The sequence below is a fragment of the Nicotiana sylvestris genome, chromosome 6 (assembly GCF_000393655.2).
Source record: "Nicotiana sylvestris chromosome 6, ASM39365v2, whole genome shotgun sequence".
Taxonomy (NCBI): domain Eukaryota; kingdom Viridiplantae; phylum Streptophyta; class Magnoliopsida; order Solanales; family Solanaceae; genus Nicotiana; species Nicotiana sylvestris.
Genome location: NC_091062.1, coordinates 122,242,014 through 122,261,976, shown reverse-complemented (window position 1 = coordinate 122,261,976; position 19,963 = coordinate 122,242,014). Strand labels below are relative to the sequence as shown.

Below are 19,963 nucleotides of genomic sequence, written 5' to 3'. Positions count from 1 at the left end.
TGAGTATGAAAAACAATGAAATATAACATGACTGAGTTCAAGTATAAAGTCAAAACAATGAAGAAATAATAGTAAAAATCCCTGAAGGGTTCAAATAGCTGGCATAAGGCCAAAATATGGCATCCTGCCCGAATCATGATGATAGCAAATAATTTTCAGTTAAATACGCGGTAAAATAGTCATTCGGGATGGACTAAGTCACAATCGCCAACAGTGCACGACCCCACGCTCGTCATTAAGCGTGTGCGTTACCTCAATATAGCACAACGATGTGCAAGTTTGGGTTTCATACCCTCACAATGTCATTTACAATCATTACTCACCTCGAACCGGTCAAATCTCTAGCTCGCGATGCCTTTGCCCTTCGAATCGGCCTCCACTCGCGTCGAATCTATCCAAACTCAGCACGAGGATGTCGAATACCAAAACCTGACCCTCCGGGACCACGTCTCGGAATTCAATAATTTTACATCAATAGATTCCTTATCTCCCCACGAGTTCATACATATCAAAAGTTCAGAAATCCGACCCCAAATGGTCCTTCAAATCCTCAATTAAAGGCCTAAGTTCCCAAGTCCTAGTTCCCCCAATTTTCACTCTTAATTTTCAAAATTTCTAGCTCTAATCTGTGAAATAATAGCATAGGAACGGGTTTCAAGTCCAAATTCCTTACCTCAATGAAGTTCCCTTGAAATCCCTCTCTCAAATCGTCCAAAAAGCTCCAAACCTGAGATAAAAATGGTGAAATAGCTGAAAATTTGCGAAGGCTACAATTTATACCTTCTGCCAGACATTTTTGTATCTGCGGCACAATACCCGCTTCTGCAGTACCGCATATGCGGATCTTCTTCCGCTTCATTAGAAATCACTTAATGCACCAAAACCGCTTCTGCGATCAACCTTCCGCATCTGCGCCTTCACAGGTATGGTCCATCCACCACATTTGCGGTCGCTGCCTTTCCAGGCATTCCCGCTTTTGCGATCCCTTATCCGCATCTGCGACTTTGCAGATGCGGTCCCATTAGCCGCTTATGCGGTTCCTGCTCCTCAAGCCCCTTTTCGCTTCTGTGGCCAATCTACCGCATGTGCGGCGTCGCACCTGCAGTCCCCAATCCGCAGGTGCGGAAATACCAGAAGCAGCAAAGTTCAGCAACTGCAACAAGGTTTCAAACTCCCCGTTAACCATCCAAAATCACCCCGAGGCCCTGGAACCTTAACCAAAAGCACAAAACTATCCTAATACCTTATTCAACCTTGTACCAATATTCAAAACACCTCATACAACATCAAATCAACCAAAACACATCAGATTCAATCCAAGTTTTCTAAAATCTCCCAAATTCCGCTTTTGATAAAAAAAACAACCAAACCATGTCCGAATGACCTGAAATTTTGTACACACATCCCAAATCACATAACGAAACTATTGCAACTCTCGGAATTCCATTCCGACCCGTACATCAAAATCTTGCCTACCAACTAGAAATCGCCAAAATATCAACTTCACTAATTCAATCCTAAATCTTCTCCGGACCTCCAAAACTCATTATGATCACGCTCCTAAGTCACAAATCATCTCCCGAAGCTAACCGAACCGTTGGAACTCACATCTGAGCCCAGCATCCGGTTGACCTTTCCAACTTAAGCTTCCTTAAAAGAGACTAAGGGTCTCAAACCTTACCAAAATCATTCCAGATTCGATCCGACCAACCTGATACCACAAAACACAACTAACAAAGCATAAAGAAGCAGAAATGGGGGAAAACAGAGCAGTAACTCATGACACAACTGGCCGAGTTGTCACAATTGATCATTACATGTATCCTTGTCTACTTGCCTTCTGTGTGAGAGTTGTTCTCTCGGAACGTGAGTTGTCCGTGCGGTTATGAATTGAAATGTGGGAACAAGATGCCAAGTGATTAGGGTTTAAGAATTGGGACCCGTGAGCTATGATTATGAGGTTCGGTACCTCGTGGAAAGGCTTGAACAAATCTGGTGTAAAAGTGGTTGTTCTTATTGAGTTGTTGCTGGTTTTCTCTTTATTTGGTTTTTCCTTGGACTTTGACTATGATCATTCACTCTATAGCATTATTACCTGACTGGTTCTTGTTGCCTATTAATGTTACTAGTGTATCTTTGCAAGTATTGTTTTGTATTCCGTATCTTGTCTAGCTTTATGTTAATATTGTTCTCTGTTAGTTCATCTACATACTTGTTCAGGCTGTTTAGTCCAGTAGGTGTCATGATTGTCCCTCGTCACTATTCCACCAAGGTTAGTCTTGATAATTATTAGGTACCGATGTGGTGTACTCATACTACGCTTTTGCATATTTTTGTGCAGACCCAAGTGCCACAGTTGTTGTTGATTATTAGTTGGCTGGTCGAGCTGTGGATATTCAAGGTAAACCTACTGTCACGACCCAATTTCTCTATAGGCCTGATGGCGCCTAACGTCATTGCTAAGCAAGCCAACGATGAACTAGCTATGAATCCATCCTTTTTAACATTTTAGAAATAATTGATTTGTTATTATTAAATAAGTAAGAAGTGGGAAGTTTAATAAAATAAAGTGTAAACAATTAAGAGAGCAGGTGTGGTGAAATAAATACTCAACATCATCAATTGTCTACCATCATGATTCCAAGACCTGGGGTCACAACTGTATGAGTTACTAGTAGAACATACAAAATACTAAACTATTGTCCGAAATAAGGTAGATAGAAAGTAAATATAAAAGAGAGACTTCAGGTGCTGCAGAACGGACTCGGAAGGCAGCTCACCACTAAGTCTCGGAGTATCAGGAGTGCGCGTCGGGATGACTACAAGATGCACCTGCCTCAGATCCTGCACGGTTAGTGCTGAAGTGTAGCGTGAGTGCATAAATAACATGTACCCAGTAAGTATCCAGTCTAACCTCGAATAAGTAGTGACGAGGGGTCGATATCGACACTTACTGTGGGCCAATAATAAATGCAAAAATTATAAACAAGTGCAGGATATGGAAATAATAATAATAATAATAATAATAATAATAATAATAATAATAATAATAATAATAATAATAATAATAATAATAATAATAATAATAATAACAACAACACAATAACAAGCAGTGAATAAAGGATTCTTTCACTAATAGTAATTTCCAACATCTCTAACCATCACCTACTAACTCCAAGTCGATTTTTTCATTAAATAAATTATAACCACTAAGCCATAAGAAAATATCAAGTGTAATTAGGCTCCGAGTAGTATCACGCACGATTTATGCCGTGGTCGTACGACCCAATCCAAAAATAAACGTCGTGCACTACCGAGGGTTGAACGGCACGAACCATAGATGGATCTATTAACCTGCCGAGGCGAATGGCTTGCTCCCATGAGAGTATAGAAAGTTTATCTCGCTTGCGGAAGTACATGCGACGCGAGTGGACATGGATTTCTCAGAGTTACTATAAATTCCTCAATTCTTTCCAAAAATGAAAAATCTAAATTAGAAAATTTCAACCTTTAAATCCCCAAACTCAATTCTATTTAAGACAATTAATATATATAATCCATCTAACAGTATCATTAATGAACGAACATCTCATGGAATATAAATACGCACAGACTCTCGTCACCTAGTGCATACGTAGCTCCGCACACAAGTAATTCACAACAGAATACACCTAAGGGTATAAATTCCTTCTTACAAGGTTAGGCAAGAGACTTACCTTGTCTCAAAGCTCACTTTTTGGCCCACAAATCGTTCTAAAGCCTCAAATCGGTGCCGCACAATCCGAAACTAGTCAAATATTATATAAATTAATCAGTACATGTTCAAAAGTTTATAATTTAACTATTAGAATGATTATCCAACCCAAATTGGAAGATTCCTAAAATTCACCCCCGATCCCGCTTGTCCGGATTCTAGAAATTTTCAAAGACAATTGTTACCCATAACCATGGTTAAATCCTAAAATTTTCATAATCATTTTCGTGGTTAAATCCCATTTTTATCAAAATCTATGTTTTTCAACTAAACCCATAATTTTCATGATTTTACACGTTAAAATCTATCAATAATCTATGTATTTAATTTACATTGGATAGAAATTACTTACCTTCAATAGCTAGGTAAAAACTCCTCTCTAAGAAGCTCTAAAATCGCCCAAGAAGTGAAATAAATGAACCAAAAATGGCCTAAGTCTCGTCTGAAATGAACCTCACTGTCCAGCAATTTCTGCTTCTGCGGCTCCGCATCTGCAGAAAATGCATCGCAGATGCGGATCTCCCTCAGCTGGCCTACTTCCGCATCTGTGGAAAATGGCTCGCTTCTACGAGCCCGCACCTGCGGCATATGTTCTGCACCTGCGGCCTTGCCCGCTTCTGCACACCACTGACCGCTTCTCCGGGTCGCGCATCTGCGCCCCCACATCCGCACCTGCGGACCCAGCCCACGCAGCCGAAATGCGTACCTACAGCCAACTAGTCGCTTCTGCGGTGCCATACATGTGGCCAATCCTTCGCAGGTGCGAACACACCCGAAGTCCTACTGCTTCAGCAACTTCTTCCAAGTACAAACGAGTTCGCGCATCGTCCGAATGGTAGCCGAGGCCCTCGAAGCTTCGTCCAAACATACCAACAAGTTCAAAATTATAAAATGGACCTGTTTGAGCTCTCGAAACACGAAAAGCAACACCAAAACTAAGAATCACACTCCAAACCAAATCGAATAAACTTATTAACTTCAAGTTCTTCCGACTTGCTCCAAACGCGCCAAATCATACTTAAACTACTCGGAATGACACTAACATTTGCGTGCGAGTCTTAAATAATTACACGAAACTATTCTCGACCTCAGAATCCCAAACGGACCTCGATAACAACAAAACCTACTCCAAACAAAATTTAAAGAACTTTAAAACCTTCAATGCACCATCTTTCAACTTTAAGCGCTGAAAAGCTCCTTGGTCATCCAAAACCCGATCCGAACATATGCCCAAGTCCAAAATCATCATACGAACCTACTGGGACCGTCAAATCCCGATTCAAAGGTCATTTACTAGAAATGTTGACCCAAGTCAAACTTAACCCTTTAAAGCCAATATTAAGGAACTAAATGTTCCGATTTCAACCTGAACCCTTCCAAATCCCGAACTAACCATCCCCGCAAGTCATAAAATAGTAAAAGCACATATGTGGAGTCTTATTTAGGGGAACAGGGATCTAGAAAGCAAAATGACTGATCGGGTCGTTACATTCTCCACCTCTTAAACAAACGTTCATCCTTGAACGGGTCTAGAATCATACCTGGAGTGCAAATAAGTGTGGGTATCTGCTCCGCATGTCCTCCTCGGCCTCCCAAGTTGCCTTCTTGACTAGTTGGCCCCTCCACTAAACTTTTACCGCAGAAATCTTCTTGGGCCTCAACTGGCGAACTTGTTAGTCAACAATGGAAACTGACTCCTCCTAATAACCTAGGCTCTCATCTAGCTGAACCATGTTGAAATCTAACACATGCGACCTATCGGAATGATACCTCTGGAGCATAGACACGTGAAAAATCGGATGAACTCTCAATAGACTGGGAGGCAAAGCAAGCCCATAAGCGACCTCCCCAACTCGTCTCAACACCTCAACTGGACATATAAACTTTGGGCTCAACTTGCCCTTCTTCCCAAACCTCATGATTCCCTTCATTGACGAGACATTCAAGAGAAACTTCTTGCCTACCGTAAATGATAAATCACGCACCTTCTGATCCGCTAACTTTTCTGTCTGGACTGTGCTATGCAAAGTTGCTCCTGAATCAATTTTACCTTTTCCAAGGCATCTTTCACTAAATCAATACCATATAACTTAGCCTCGCCGGGCTCAAACCATCCGATGGGCGAAAGACATCGCCGACCATATAAAGCCTCAAATGGAGCCATCTCGATGCTGGACTGATAACCGTTGAACTCGGCCAAAGGCAAGAATCGATCGCACTGCCCTCCGAAGTCAATCACACATGCTCTGAACATATCCTCTAGGATCTGAGCCGTCCGTTTCGACTGCCCGTCGGTCTGCGGTTGAAAGGCTGTGCTGAACTCTACCAGGGTCCCCAACTCACTCTATACTTTCCTCCAAAAATGTGAAGTAAACTGAGGGCCTCTATCTAATATAATGGAAACAGGCATACCATGCAATCGAACAATCTCCTATATGTAAATCTGGGCCAATCTCCTTGAAGAATACGTGGTTACAACTGGAATGAAGTGTGCCGACTTGGTCAACTTGTGAACAATGACCCAAGCTGCATCAAACTTTCGCAAGGTCGGTGGCAACCCAACATACGAAGTCCATAGTTATGCGTTCCCATTTCCACTGAGGTATAACCATCTGCTAGAGTAGGCCACCTGGCCTCTTTTGCTCATACTTAACCTGGTGGCAATTTGGGCACCTCGCTACATACTCAACTATGTCCTTCTTCATCCGTCGCCACCAATAATGCTGCTTCAGATCATGATATATCTTCGTAGCACCTGGATGAATAGAATACCAAGAACTATGTGCCTCCTCTAGAATTTTTCCCTCAATCCATCAACACGAGGGACACATAGATGACCTGGAGTCGCAGAACACCATCCTCACCTATAGTAACCTCGTTGTTACCACCCTACAGTACCGTCTCTTTAAGAACCAATAAGTGCGAATCGTCATACTAGTGAGCCTTGATCTACTCGAATAGTGAATACTGGGCGACGATGCATGCAAGAACTCGGGTGGGCTCTAAAATATCCAACCTCACAAGTCTGTTAGCCAAGGACTGAATGTCCAAAGCTAATGGCCTATCCTCTACTAAAATGAATGACAAACTATCCATACTCTTCTGTCTTTCTACTCAAGGGATCCATAACCATATTCTCCTTGACCGGATGATAAAGGATGGTGATATCATAATCTTTAAGTAACTCAAGCCACCTACGCTGCCTCAAATTGAGATCCCTCTGCTTGAACAAATGCTGCAAGCTACAATGATCGGTTTAAACCTCACAAGACTCCCTATAAAGATAATGCCTCCAGATCTTAAGAGCATGAACTATCATGGACAACTCCAAGTCATGTACATGGTAATTTTCTTGTGGGGCTTTAGCTGACGTGAAGCATATGCAATAACTCGCCCCTCCTGCATCAATAAAAACCCAAACCAACGTGTGAAACATCTCAATACACAGTATACATCCCTGAACCGAAAGGCAACACTAACACCAGTGCTAAAGTCAATGCGGTCTTGAGCTTTTGAAAGCTCACCTCACAATCATCGGACCATCGGAACAGAGCACCCTTCTAGGCCAATCTAGTCAAAGGTGCTGTAGTAGATGAGCAGCCCTCCACAAATCAATAATAATAACCTGCTAACCTTAGGAAGCTCTTGATCTTGGTTGACGTGGTGGGATGAGGCCAACTTTGAACTACCTCGATCTTCTTGGGATCAACCTTAATACCCTCGCCTGATACAACAAGCTCCAAGAATGCCACAGAATATAACCAAAACTCACACTTGGAGAACTTAGCATACAACTTCTGTTCTCGCAAGATCTGAAGCACCACTCTCAAATGTTGCTCATGCTCCTTCATGCTACATGAGTAGATCAAAATGTTATCAATGAAGACAATGACAAATGAGTCAATATAAGGCCTGAACACCCGGTTCATCAAATCCATAAACGCTATCGGGGTGTTAGTTAAACTAAAGGACATCACTAGAAAATCATAGTGGCCATATCTAATCCAGAAAGCCATCTTCGGAATATCTGAGAGAATACCCTGGACCCTGCAACTGGTCAAATAAATCATCAATACGCGGCAATGGGTACTTGTTCTTAATGGTAACTTTGTTCAGCTGGCGATAATCAATGCACATCCACATAGTTCCATCCTTCTTGTTCACGAGTAACACCGGTGCAGCCCCCAGGGTGATACACTCAGTCTGGCGAACCCATTTGCTAGAAACTCCTCAAGATGTTCTTTCAACTCTTTCGAATCCATGCGGTACGGTGGGATAGAGATGGGCTGGTTACCTAGAACCAAATCAATACATAAATCGATATCACGATCTAGTGTCATGCCTGGAAGATCAGAAGGAAACACATCAAAGATTTCTCGGACCCCGGGCACTGAATCAATCTCCAGAGTCTTTATGGTAGTATCCCAAACATAAGCTAGATAAGCCAAACAACCCTTCTCGACCATGTGTCATGCCTTTAGAAAAGAGATAGTCCCACTAGATGCACTGACAGACGAACCCATCCACTCCAATCTAGGCAACTATGGCATCCCCAAGTTAACAATCTTGGCATGACAATCAAGGATGTCATGATATGGAGATAACTAGTCCATGCCTTGGATGATCTCAAAGTCGGTCATATCGAGTAACAGAAGATCTGCTCTAGTCTCATAACCATAGAAAGTAACAATGCAAGACCGATAGATCTGATTCACAATAACAGAATCGCCAACCAGTGTGAACTGATGACGTTCAAATCCACTAGTAAAAAGTAAATGGACACTGTCGCATGCAATATAATTTACCCAACTATGAGTCGGGATCGAATCCCATAGAGAACTATATGTAGGCGATTAGGAATGTACGAGAATTATCACTTGTTATGCAATGCCAAACACTTAGAATTGATTTGAGAAAATATCTATACCTAAATGCGGAAATGTAAACTCACCTAGAAAGCACGTAAAATGATCAATGGCTACAAGCATGGTTGCATCGGGAATTACACTCAAGTAACGATCCAATGTATTTTATGATTTTACAAATATGAGCAAGTTTATGTTAATTAGCCACAGATAATAATTCTTAATTAGCTTCTTCCGAAGTCTAACAAGACTTCCTAATTGAATTATTCCTAACACAATTAAGAGGATAAGCATACCTGGATATGACTACAAGTAGTTCAATCCTATCCTTAGGTAGAATCTATAAAATAAGGGCTAAAACCTCAAGTTCTTGTTAATTAATCTTTCCAACCCAAATTATCTTTTCCGAAATTAATTCGGAGTTAATGGGCGAGTCCTAGGGTTAGCTAATCCCTTTGGAAACATTAAAGAAGAAGAATAATTAAAGTAACAATAACTCACTTCATAAAAGAATAAAAATCATTCAATACATAAGCACAACAAGGTATTTAATCCACACTTTAAATATGAATATTTCCATAAACAAGATTCAAGTGTTGGAAATCAATACTACACACTTAAATATACAATACAAAGTAAGGAAATGAAGAAATAAACATAAATGGGTAAGATATCCTTAATCACAAGCTTGAAATCTTCAAAACCCAAATGTGTGTGCAAAACCCTAGCTTCCACCTTGTTCGCTCTAGTCTTTAGAACTGAAAATATGCCAAAGGATTTTTTACGAATGAGCTAAGTCAGTTATTAAATGGTTTGGGGCCAAAAAATGTGAAATTCCGGAATTGCCCAGGTCTGATGCTCGATTTTCGCATTTGCGAACATAAGTTCGCAATTACGAACTATGCCTATACTGTGCACTTTCGTATTTGCGAAGAGGACTTCGCATTTGCGAAGGTCGACTCCTCTGGTTGAATTCACATTTGCGAAGTCTTTTTCGCATTTGCGATAACTGCCTGATTTGTCTTCCTTCACAATTGCGATACACTTCTTGCAATTCCCATCACTGAGATATTTGCAATTCCCAGGGTTTTGTCACATTTACGACAACTGAAGCCCTTTTCCATATTTTCCTCTTTTTAGCTTCTTTTTGACTCATTTCACTTGGTTTCCTCAAGATCACCTCTAAATCACATAGACCCTACAATATAGAGGTAAATGGAATTAAACACGTAATTTTATCACTCAAACATAGCAAAAATAAAGGCTTAAAGACAAGATAAGTTGATAAAATACCAACTTATTAAACCCCCAAACTTAAACTATTGCTTGTCCTCAAGCAATGAAAGCGACAAAATCTCCTCCCAAGTATTTAACTCAACATTGCATCCTTATTATGCTAAGCCAAAAGGGTCTACTTTAAGCACAAACGCATGACTTCGATTGGAACCAACAATTAAACCAACATATATGAATTGACGAACACTTTTCATGAACTTCATTACATTTCAAGTGCTCAAGCAATATGCAAATTAAAGTAGCAAATCAAGTCATGACACTAAAGCTTCAAAATTTACCTCTCTATCACAATCATCTCTCTTTGGTCATTCCTTCCAATTGAAAATGGAATTAAATTCACAACTCAAATCTCATGTGCCCTCACATTTAAGAGATTATCCCACACTCATAAATCTCATGTGCCCTCAAAAATGGGATATCAAATGGATAGAATTAATTCTCTCTCACAAAGATGTTCAAATGCATACAAGTAGTACCATAGGCTTGCCTTTCATGTATTCCTCCACTAATGTAGACAGCTTGGTTCAAAATCAATTAGGACTTAAAGGGTTGTAGTTTAGTCTTTTGGTTAAGTTAGGGCATAATTTTGGTTAGAGTGATTCAAAATCTCCCCAAGCACTACAAAATTTACAATCCAAGTCCACTTCCTTCAAAAATATTCTCCATCTTTTCTTCACTTTTCATTCCACACCTAATCTTCCCATTATTCACAACTTCTTATCATTTTATTCTATTTTTTTGTTTCTTCCTTCCTTTTAAAAATCAAGGAAGGTTTCACTTTTTATCATTCATTTTTTTACCTTCCACCTTTTAAACAACTTCCATATCACAACTTTTCCAACCTTCACCCCCAACTTAGGCTTTTAGCCTATGTTTACACTTTCAAAGTACTTAGGGAGGTAGGGTGCCAAAATCTAGATCAATAAAGATCAAAGGATTAAAGCTTGTAACATGGTTGCCAAAGAACAAGGTTAAATGCTCAAAATAGGTTGACTAGGGAAAATATTCAAGGGTAGGAAATTTAAGGCACAATAGCTGTCCAAGGAAGGCCTAATATCATTTTTCAAACCAAGTTAGTCTATGATTTCGCCTTGAAGCACATTCCGTGCAAGTTCTAGACTACAAGTAATGCAAAAGAACTCACAATAAATCTCAGCACACATAGCACATGAACACTCAAGTGGAATAAAAATCCAAAATCCAATTGAAACCAATGACTCAAAGAGGTTACATATAGCATATGAAGATATTTAGTGAAGAAAAGAGCCAAATTTTGAGTCTAAAAGTCATGACATCTTTGCTTTAATTATTTTTCTTTTTTTTTTCCACAACCAAAAATTCATATGCCAAGGTTTAAATCATGTTGGTACCAAGCAAACCACAACTTGGTCAATGGGCACAAACCCCAACTCAAACCATTTATTCTTCCTAAACTAACATAAGCTATATCCAAACTAGAAGACTAATTCCCTTAAGAAAGTTGCCTAGCTATCCATCATCGGAAAAAGTCACAAAAATTTACTAACAATTACTCGATTCAAGAAGAAAATTGGCATCCTTGGAAAAAGAACCATTGTACAAAGAAAATCAAGGATATCGCCAATAACATAAAAAACCAAGGATATCGCCATAAAACATACTATATATATAAAAAATTAAGAAGCTAATAACCAAAATTAAGAAGCTAATAAACATCAAGTAACTAAAACATAATATATATATATATATATAAACAAGAAAAACATAATATATATATATATATAAACAAGAAGTTAAGAAGCTAATAAACATAATAATATCACACATCACATGAAAATACAATAACAACAAAATGAAAACAACCACAGTACCAATCTCCACAGTTATCCACATTTATACAAGAACAACAGTTATACAAGAAGCCACACCCAACTAAAGATGTTGCAATGTCCCCAATGTAACTAAACATGATAAAGTAAAATGGTGAAAAGTGCTCCCTGAATACTGCATAAGGTGCTCTCCTCACTGTCTGACTCAGATGCATCCTCCTCTCGTTCTTCCTCAGACCAAGCAACAGGAGCATCATCATCATTTACCGGCCTGGTCGATGGCTTTGGGTATTGAGGCTTTAGGACTTTCCACAACCCCTTCATACCCTTCCACATGCGAGTAAAGAATTTGTCTCTTTTATTCTCCCTTTTCACCATCTGGGTGTGTGCCTTTGCTAGAGTGCCATGGGAACTGCTCGACTCACCATGCTTCTTGGCCAAATCAGTGTATGCTTTCTCCAGCGCCTTAAGGTGATCCCCCTGCTTCCTCTGATCATCAAGGTATTTTTGAAAATCTTTCTTTGAAATGTAAGCGGGTCCCTTAGATGTCTTCCCAGGTCCCTGTGAAAGGCCAACTACAAACTCACGAATTACCTGCATCTCCTCACTAAGCACATCAAATGTTCCTCCTACCGAAGATGATGGTTGACTACTCTGATCAACCTGAGAAGACACCATCTTTCTCTTTTTGCTCTTCACAGCGCCGCCCTCTCCTCTTTTCTTCAACGGATTTAGAGCTTTTCCTGGTTCTACCCAATTGTCTCCTGGAGGTTCTTCCATCCCAGCAAGTTGGCACAGCTCAGTGATAAGCGATGAGAATATCAACAATGGATTATTTTGGATCCGATACTCCCTCATTTCATGGATGAAGATTTCACCAACATTTAGCTGAATACCATCAAGAATGCAGGCTATCATTTGAGCTCATGTAACCGGTACATTGTATATGTTCGACACAGGGGACATAAGACTGCATATGATGGCCAGCCATATCTTTGCTTCGGTAGTGAACTCTTTGGATGTGATCCCTCTTTTCTCAGCTGCCCATGGAACATCTCCATCCGAACATAATTTAGACACCAACCACTCCTCTGAGGCACAATCTTTTGCTCAAAATGGGGCCATGTCATGGTCTGGCAGGTGGTACAATTGATTTACAGCGTCAGCCCCAAAGTACACCATTTTGCCGCGAATTCTCATCTTGGGCTTCCGTAACCTGATAGTTGGGAGGTTGGCATAAAATTTCCTCACCCATTGCTCATTTGCTCGGCAAGGTTGAGGGGAAAAACAATTCCATCCCATGGCCATCAGCATTTGATAGAACTCGGGAAGACATTCCTGGACGTTGTCTAGTAGAATACCACTTTCCGGGAGAACCTTTTTCGAGATCAGGTCAGCAAAGTACCATTCTTGGCATTCCAATGACAAGAACCGGTGTTGGTCATAGTTCTGCTCAGCTTCCAAGGGGTTTTCACTTGCGTATCCTTCAGAGTTAGAGCTCATTTTCCAATTATAGTACCTGTCAACAAATGATAAGAGTGAAAACATGGTATGGCTCTGAAGAATAGTGCAAAATGAATCAAATACGCCAAAGGAATGATCAGACATTCGAAACTCAACCTTAGAATTTTTTAAGGATTTTTAGATTTTGAACTGTCTGCTCTCTGATGTCGCAAATCCCAAAGAATCTTCGCAAATGCGAAGTTATCAGAGGTGCCCAGTTATGGGAATTGTGAAGAAATCTTCGCAATTACGAAGGACTCAGAGGTGCCCAGTTATGGGAATTGCGAAGAAATCTTCGCAATTGCGAAGGTCTTAGATTCACGCAATTTTTCCAATTGCGATGGAATCTTCGCAAATGCAAAGTTGCAAATGTGAAGAGGCTATCACAATTGTGAGCCATCGTCCCCAACCACGATTTTCCACAGACAACAGTACTAAGCCCTAAAATTTTGGAATCAAAGCCATTTTTAATGAACCCAATCATCTTTTAAACATGAATCGTGCACTAGACTTCATAGACAACCATGAATCAACAAAAATATCGATGTTTCGGCCAAGAATCTCATTCGGGTCATCGATCACATAAAAAGCACAAATATATTCACTTCTATTTGACAAGCCTTGGGTACTCAGACATCCCCAATATTTGAGCAAAGAACAAAAACACACACTCTCAACCAACCTCACCTAGAAATCAACTTATGATTTGAACCATTTTTAAACAATTTCGGGCAAAGGCAATGATACAAATTTGAAAACCTAAGGTTTAAGAGAAAATAAGAAGAAGATGATGATGAAGAAGAAGAAGAAGAAGAAGAAGAAGAAGAAGAAGAAGAAGAAATTTAGCTTCCATACCTGAATTCATGTAATTAGGAGTGAGAGATAATGGAGATTTACAGGGATAAAAGTGAGGGAGACAGAGGTTCAAGAGCCTTAGCATTTTTTTTCTTCACTTTTGTTCCAAATGGGAGAACGACCCAATTTTAATCCTCTGATGTCGCAATTGCGACAGTAACTTCACAATTGCGACAGTAACTTCGCAATTGCGAAGATTACTGAACATTGTACTATTCGCAATTGCAACAAGAGTCTGGGAATTGCAAAAGGCCAGGTTCGCAAATGCGAAAATTGTGCCCCTGCAATTTCACAGGCTAGTGTTTTTGGCTTCCCAGTCACTCCGTCCTACTAAAATCAACTCTAAAAATTATGAAACTTGTCAGATTGGTTAGAAGAAATATAATAAGCTATTCTAGATAAGAAAAATTTAAAAATGACTAAATATTTTGAAAAATGATGGGTTACCTCCCACCAAGCGCTGCATTTAACGTCGTGGCACGACGCAAGTCAGCTTTACCACTTTTCTTGCCACTTGGACGATATGAATTGGACACCCAACTTGGAATCAAGCTTGTGACCACAAGCGGTGGGGGGTGGTAAGTATCCTTAAATTCTTCATTTTGCATTTCTTGGCTTTCATGTGAGGAATGTCATTTTGTCTTGTTGTTCCATCAAATTGTAAAATGTATGGTATGAGTTTTTTCTCCTCGCAATCCTCCATTGATTCATGTAGTTCAACTTCCATATCACCACACAATTCCAATATTGAAATATGCTTGGAATGTGACTTCAAACCTCCAACTTGCAATTTTTCTCGGATTTTAACATCCTCTTTTTCTCCCGGATTAGAGTCAATTTCAACCAAATTTGCATTTACACCTATTGACTCTAATGCCACATTTTTCTTGGCATCACTAACACTCATGGAGTCGGTTGGCAGATGTTCAATTCTTGATTCCTCAAAGTAGAGCTCACTTTCTTCCTCGAAATCGGACTTTTCTTGACTTCCTTCCACACTCATGTTTGTGGGCATAGTGAGCCTCAACCAATATTTTCATTTGATCTTCCAAAGTGCGGATATGTTCATCATTGTGAGTCAAGCTTTGTTTCAAGTCCTCGAGTACAAAGTTGTGCTTCTCCTCATTTTCAATAATGGTCTCCAACATGAGCATCATCTTCTCATTTTGAGCATTTGAGAGTTCTTCTTGGTTTTGATAAAGTTCCAAGGAAGGATTTTCGGCTTCAACCTCTGTGGAAGATTTTTGTCTATCATTAACTTCCAAGGCTTTTTGAACCTCTAAAGCTTCAAGCATCTCTTCCATTTGCAAGTTCAACCTTTCAAGTGCCAAGTCATTTTGGAGATTATTTTCCAAAAGCTCCTCCAAGGCACTTTGTTCTTTGTTTTCTCCTTCAAGTAGGCATTCTAACATGAGCTTGAACTCTCCATTTTGACCATGCTCAGCTTCTTCCACTTCCATAGCCCTATCATTTTTGTCACAACAAGTAGAATCATCATAGTAGGGGCTTGGGGAAGGGAAGGACAAATAAACACAATAATCCCAATGACCATTTTGACAACCATACTTATCATAAATACTCCACTCATGGGTTTGAGATTGTGCGCACAATCCACCCTTGGGAGAATTTAAACAATTTTGCCATGAGTGTGGTCCTCCACAATAAGGACAAGGGTCATCAAAGTATGAACAACTACCATCCGACCAATTTTCACTAAATGGTGCCATTTTTCAACAATAAGAAAAATAAACAAGAAACAAACAAGAAAAATTGACCAAGGTAAGAAAAATTAATTACACAAATATTCACAAGTTTGGACCAAAGCACTTACGCTTATTTCTCAAAAAACCTAAATTACACCAAATTGTTCCCCGGCAACGGCGCTAATTTTGATGACGTCCAAATCCACTACTAAAAAGTAAATGGACACGGTCGTATGCAATATAATTTACCCAACTATGAGTCGGGGTCAAATCCCGCAGAGAACAATATGTAGGCGATTAGGAATGTAAGAGAATTATCACTTGTTATGCAATGCCAAACACTTAGAATTGATTTGAGAAAATATCTATACCTAAATGCGGACAATGTAAACTAACCTAGAAAGCACGTAAAATGATCAATGACTACAAGCATGGTTGCATCGGGAATTACACTCAAGTAACGATCCAATGTATTTCATGATTTTAGAAATAGAGCGAGTTTATGTTAATTAGCCACGAATAATAATTCTCAATTAGCTTCTTCCGAAGACTAACAAGACTTCCTAATTGAATTATTCCTAACCCAATTAAGAGGATAAGCTCACCCGGATATGGCTACAATTAGTTCAATTCTATCCCTAGGTAGAATCTATAAAATAAGGGCTAAACCCTCAAGTTCTTGTTAATTAATCTTTCCCAACCCCAAATTATCTTTTTCAAAATTAATTCGGAGTTAATGGGCGAGTCCTAGGGTTAGCTAATCCCTTTGGAAACATTAAAGAACAAGAATAATTAAAGTAACAATAACTCACTTCATAAAAGAATAAAAAACATTCAATACATAAGCACAACAAGGTATTTAATCCACACTTTAAATATGAATATTTTCATAAACAAGATTAAAGTGTTGGAAATAAATACTACACACTTAAATATTTAATACAAAGCAAGGAAATAAAGAAATAAACATAAATGAGTAAGAAATCCTTAACCACAAGCTTGAAATCATCAAAACCCAAGTGTGTGTGCAAAACCCTAGCTTCCACCTTGTTCTTTCTTGTCTTTAGAACTGAAAATATTCCAAAAGATTTTTTACAAATGAGCTAAGTCGGGTATTAAATGGTTTGGGGCCAAAAAATGTGAAATTCCAGAATTGCCCAGGTCTGATGCTCGATTTTCGCATTTGCGAACTATGCCTATACTGTGCACTTTCGCATTTGCGAAGGTTGACTCCCCTGGTTGACTTCGCATATGCGAAGTCTTTTTTGCATTTGCGATGACTGCCTGATTTGCCTTCCTTCGCTATTGCGATACACTTCTCGCAATTCACATCACTGAGATCTTCGCAATTCCCAGGGTTATGTCGCATTTCCGACAACTGAAGCCCTTTTCTAGATTTTCCTCTTTTTAGCTTTTTTTTTAACTCGTTTCACTTGGTTTTCTCAAGATCACCTCTACATCACATAGACCCTGTAATATAGAGGTAAACGACATTAAACACGTGATTTTATTACTCAAACGTAGCAAAAATATAGGCTTAAAGACAAGATAAGTTGGTAAAATACCAACTTTTCATGGACACATAGATAGGAGTACCCAAGGACTCACGAGGAACACCCAAGAAATGAGCAAACAGAGATAAAACATATGAATATATAGACCCTAGATCAAATAGTACTGAAACATCCCTACCGCATACAGAGATAGTACATGTGATCAAGGCATCTGAGGCCACTGCATCCGGTCTGGCCAGAAAAGCATAAAATCTAGCTGGAGCACCACCTGACTGGCCTCCACCTATCTGCCTCAACATCTAGGACGACCCCTACACACCTGCCCTCAGCCTCTAGGCAGACGAACGACTGGTGCGGCAGCTGGTGCTGTAATCATAGGATGATGACCCTACTGTACTGCCTTGCCCCGAATTCTAGGACAAAACCTCTTCATGTGGCTAGGATCCTCGCACTCATAACAAACCCTCGGAATAGAGGACTGCTGACCTGAATTCTGACCCTGATGGCCTGAATACCAATTGGAGGAACCCTGAATAGCTGGTGGGAGGTAGGAACTCTCTGGCATGGCGCTAAAATGGGGCCACACTGGAGCACCTCGAGAAGGCGGCAGTGCTGGATATGTGGGCCTCCTAGGCTAACCTCTCCCAAACTGACCTCGGCTGTTACATCTCGCGTTTTCGTACGTTAAAAGTTTTGTCTTCAGTTAATTGACATAGACTCCAGGATGAGATTATATTGAGGTTAACGTATTTACGCTATTTATAACAAGCGAGAAATAAGTGTCATGAAGGATAAAAGGGTACAGAATTAAAGAAAACGAGTTTCGTTGAAAGTGGCTAATTTCTGATAAAATATGGGTTGAACGATAATACCCGATAATTATGAATAGTACCATGAAAGGTACCATATGACCATGGTAGTATAATATATAAAGTATATTAAAAATAAATAGAATTTTAAGTAATTTAAGATAATTTTTAAATTATGCGGGTAATTGATTAATTACCGGTAACATGACATTACCCAGTTAACTAATAAGTGGAAAAATCTAATAAATTAATTTAACCCCCCCCCCTCCCAAAAAAAAAATGTGGCACAAGGACACAAGACTAAGAATGACTCTTTATCATTCAAAGCCTAGGTGGCTAACTAGGAACATTTGGAATTAAGGTAAATGACTTACAATCTGATCCATTTTCATTTCATTAGATAAAGAACCAAAATCCTTTCTTAAGTTTGAATCCTTCAAGAGCAAAAGCTCAATTTATTCAACGAACGGAAGCTTGAAAAATTCATTCAAAGCATTTCAACAAGCTAAAACTTGATTCGTTCAAATAATTCAAGGAACGGAAGTGTAATTCTATCAATAATTTTGCGGTTATAAAAGAGTATGGTACATTCTTTGTATTGACATCCCTTTTCCTGGGGCGCTGTGTTTCATGCCAAGCAGGTGTAGATAGGTGAGGTGAGGACCATCCGCTGTAGACAGTCTCCAAATATCAGCCTTTGGTTTGGTGAGCTCCACATCTTCCTGGAGTATTGCCGAGTCACGTTCTATATATGTTACTTTGTTTTATGAAGATATTGGGGACCCTATCTCGACTTATATATTATGATCATGTTTTCTTAGAGGTTTTGCAGACACTGTCATGTGTATAGCTTTAAGTATGACATGTCAACGACCTTGTCGACCCCTATGTATCTATATATAAATCTTTTTGAATTAGATATGTCAGTTAAGTTCTAATATTATATATATAAGTTCTAATATTGTTAATTATATATATATATATATGGCCTATCATGGCCCATGACGAGTCTTATAGAAAAAAAAAGATAAGGTACGTGGCGCTCGGTTGAGTAGGCACCAGGTGCCCGTCGTGGCCTCTGATTTGGGTCGTGACAAAGTGGTATCAGAGCAGTTCTGTCCTAGGGTTGTCTGCAAGTTGTGTCTAGTATAGTCTTGTTTATAAATGTGTTGTGCACCACATTGTATAAGATAAAAAACTACAGGGCATTTAGGGACCGGTTACCCTTCCTTCTTGAAATTAGATCGTGCAATAGAGCAGAGTCATATGGAATAAAGCCCTTGACCTTTGACTTGTTTTATATATGCAACATTGCCTATAACCAGGAATGCTATGGCTAGTCGGAAGGGTAAAGTAGTGGCAGATGAGGGCACAAGTAGAGTACCAATATCTAGAGAGGACTAGAGTGAGGCCCCGAGGGGAAATACGTGTTACACCCCATATTTTCGTACATGAAAATAGGCCATAAATAAATTAATGAGAGCCCGGAAGTGAGATGTCATGTCTCGCAGTACTACATTACGACGAAGTTGCACCCTGTAATGTTGTACGTTGAATTTGTCATAAGGTAACTAACATCATTCCAAGGAAAAGATTATTTGGAGATTATAAGGATTATGCTATTTCAAACAAGTAATAAGTAAATTTGTAAAGGTGAAAGGGGAAGCAAGTAAAAGAAAATGAATTTTCATCCAAGTTTGGCATGTTGGGATAAAATACGGCTCGAGCTAAAATACTCGGTATTTATGGACTATTACCATATAAGGTAGCACATGACCATAATAGTAAGGTGTATAAGGTATGTGAAAAGTGAGTAATATTTTAAGTAATTGGGAATAATTCTCAATTTTGCGGGT

The 19,963-nt window shown here is 39.4% G+C and overlaps 1 protein-coding gene across 1 annotated transcript; it reads right to left on the bottom strand.

Annotated features, from left to right (window-relative positions):
* Nucleotides 1-6,842: 6,842 nt before the first annotated feature.
* Nucleotides 6,843-7,897, bottom strand: LOC138871217 (uncharacterized). The gene is made up of 4 exons (XM_070149085.1): nucleotides 7,794-7,897; nucleotides 7,444-7,606; nucleotides 7,095-7,153; nucleotides 6,843-6,996 (listed from the first exon to the last, which is right to left on the bottom strand). The coding sequence occupies exons 1-4, from the start codon at nucleotides 7,895-7,897 to the stop codon at nucleotides 6,843-6,845; spliced, it is 480 nt and encodes a 159-aa protein (XP_070005186.1).
* Between the last annotated feature and the right edge of the window lie 12,066 nt (nucleotides 7,898-19,963).

What these genes read in the sequence shown, in the direction of transcription:
- LOC138871217 (XM_070149085.1), bottom strand. Translation starts at nt 7,897, where the DNA reads ATGTGGATGTGCATTGATTATCGCCAGCTGAACAAAGTTACCATTAAG. An exon ending in TTGATCCCAAGAAGATCGAG is followed by an intron (nt 7,154 to 7,443) that starts GTAGTTCAAAGT and finishes TTATTGATGCAG; the next exon opens with GAGGGGCGAGTTATTGCATA. An exon ending in CCCCACAAGAAAATTACCAT is followed by an intron (nt 6,997 to 7,094) that starts GTACATGACTTG and finishes CGATCATTGTAG; the next exon opens with CTTGCAGCATTTGTTCAAGC.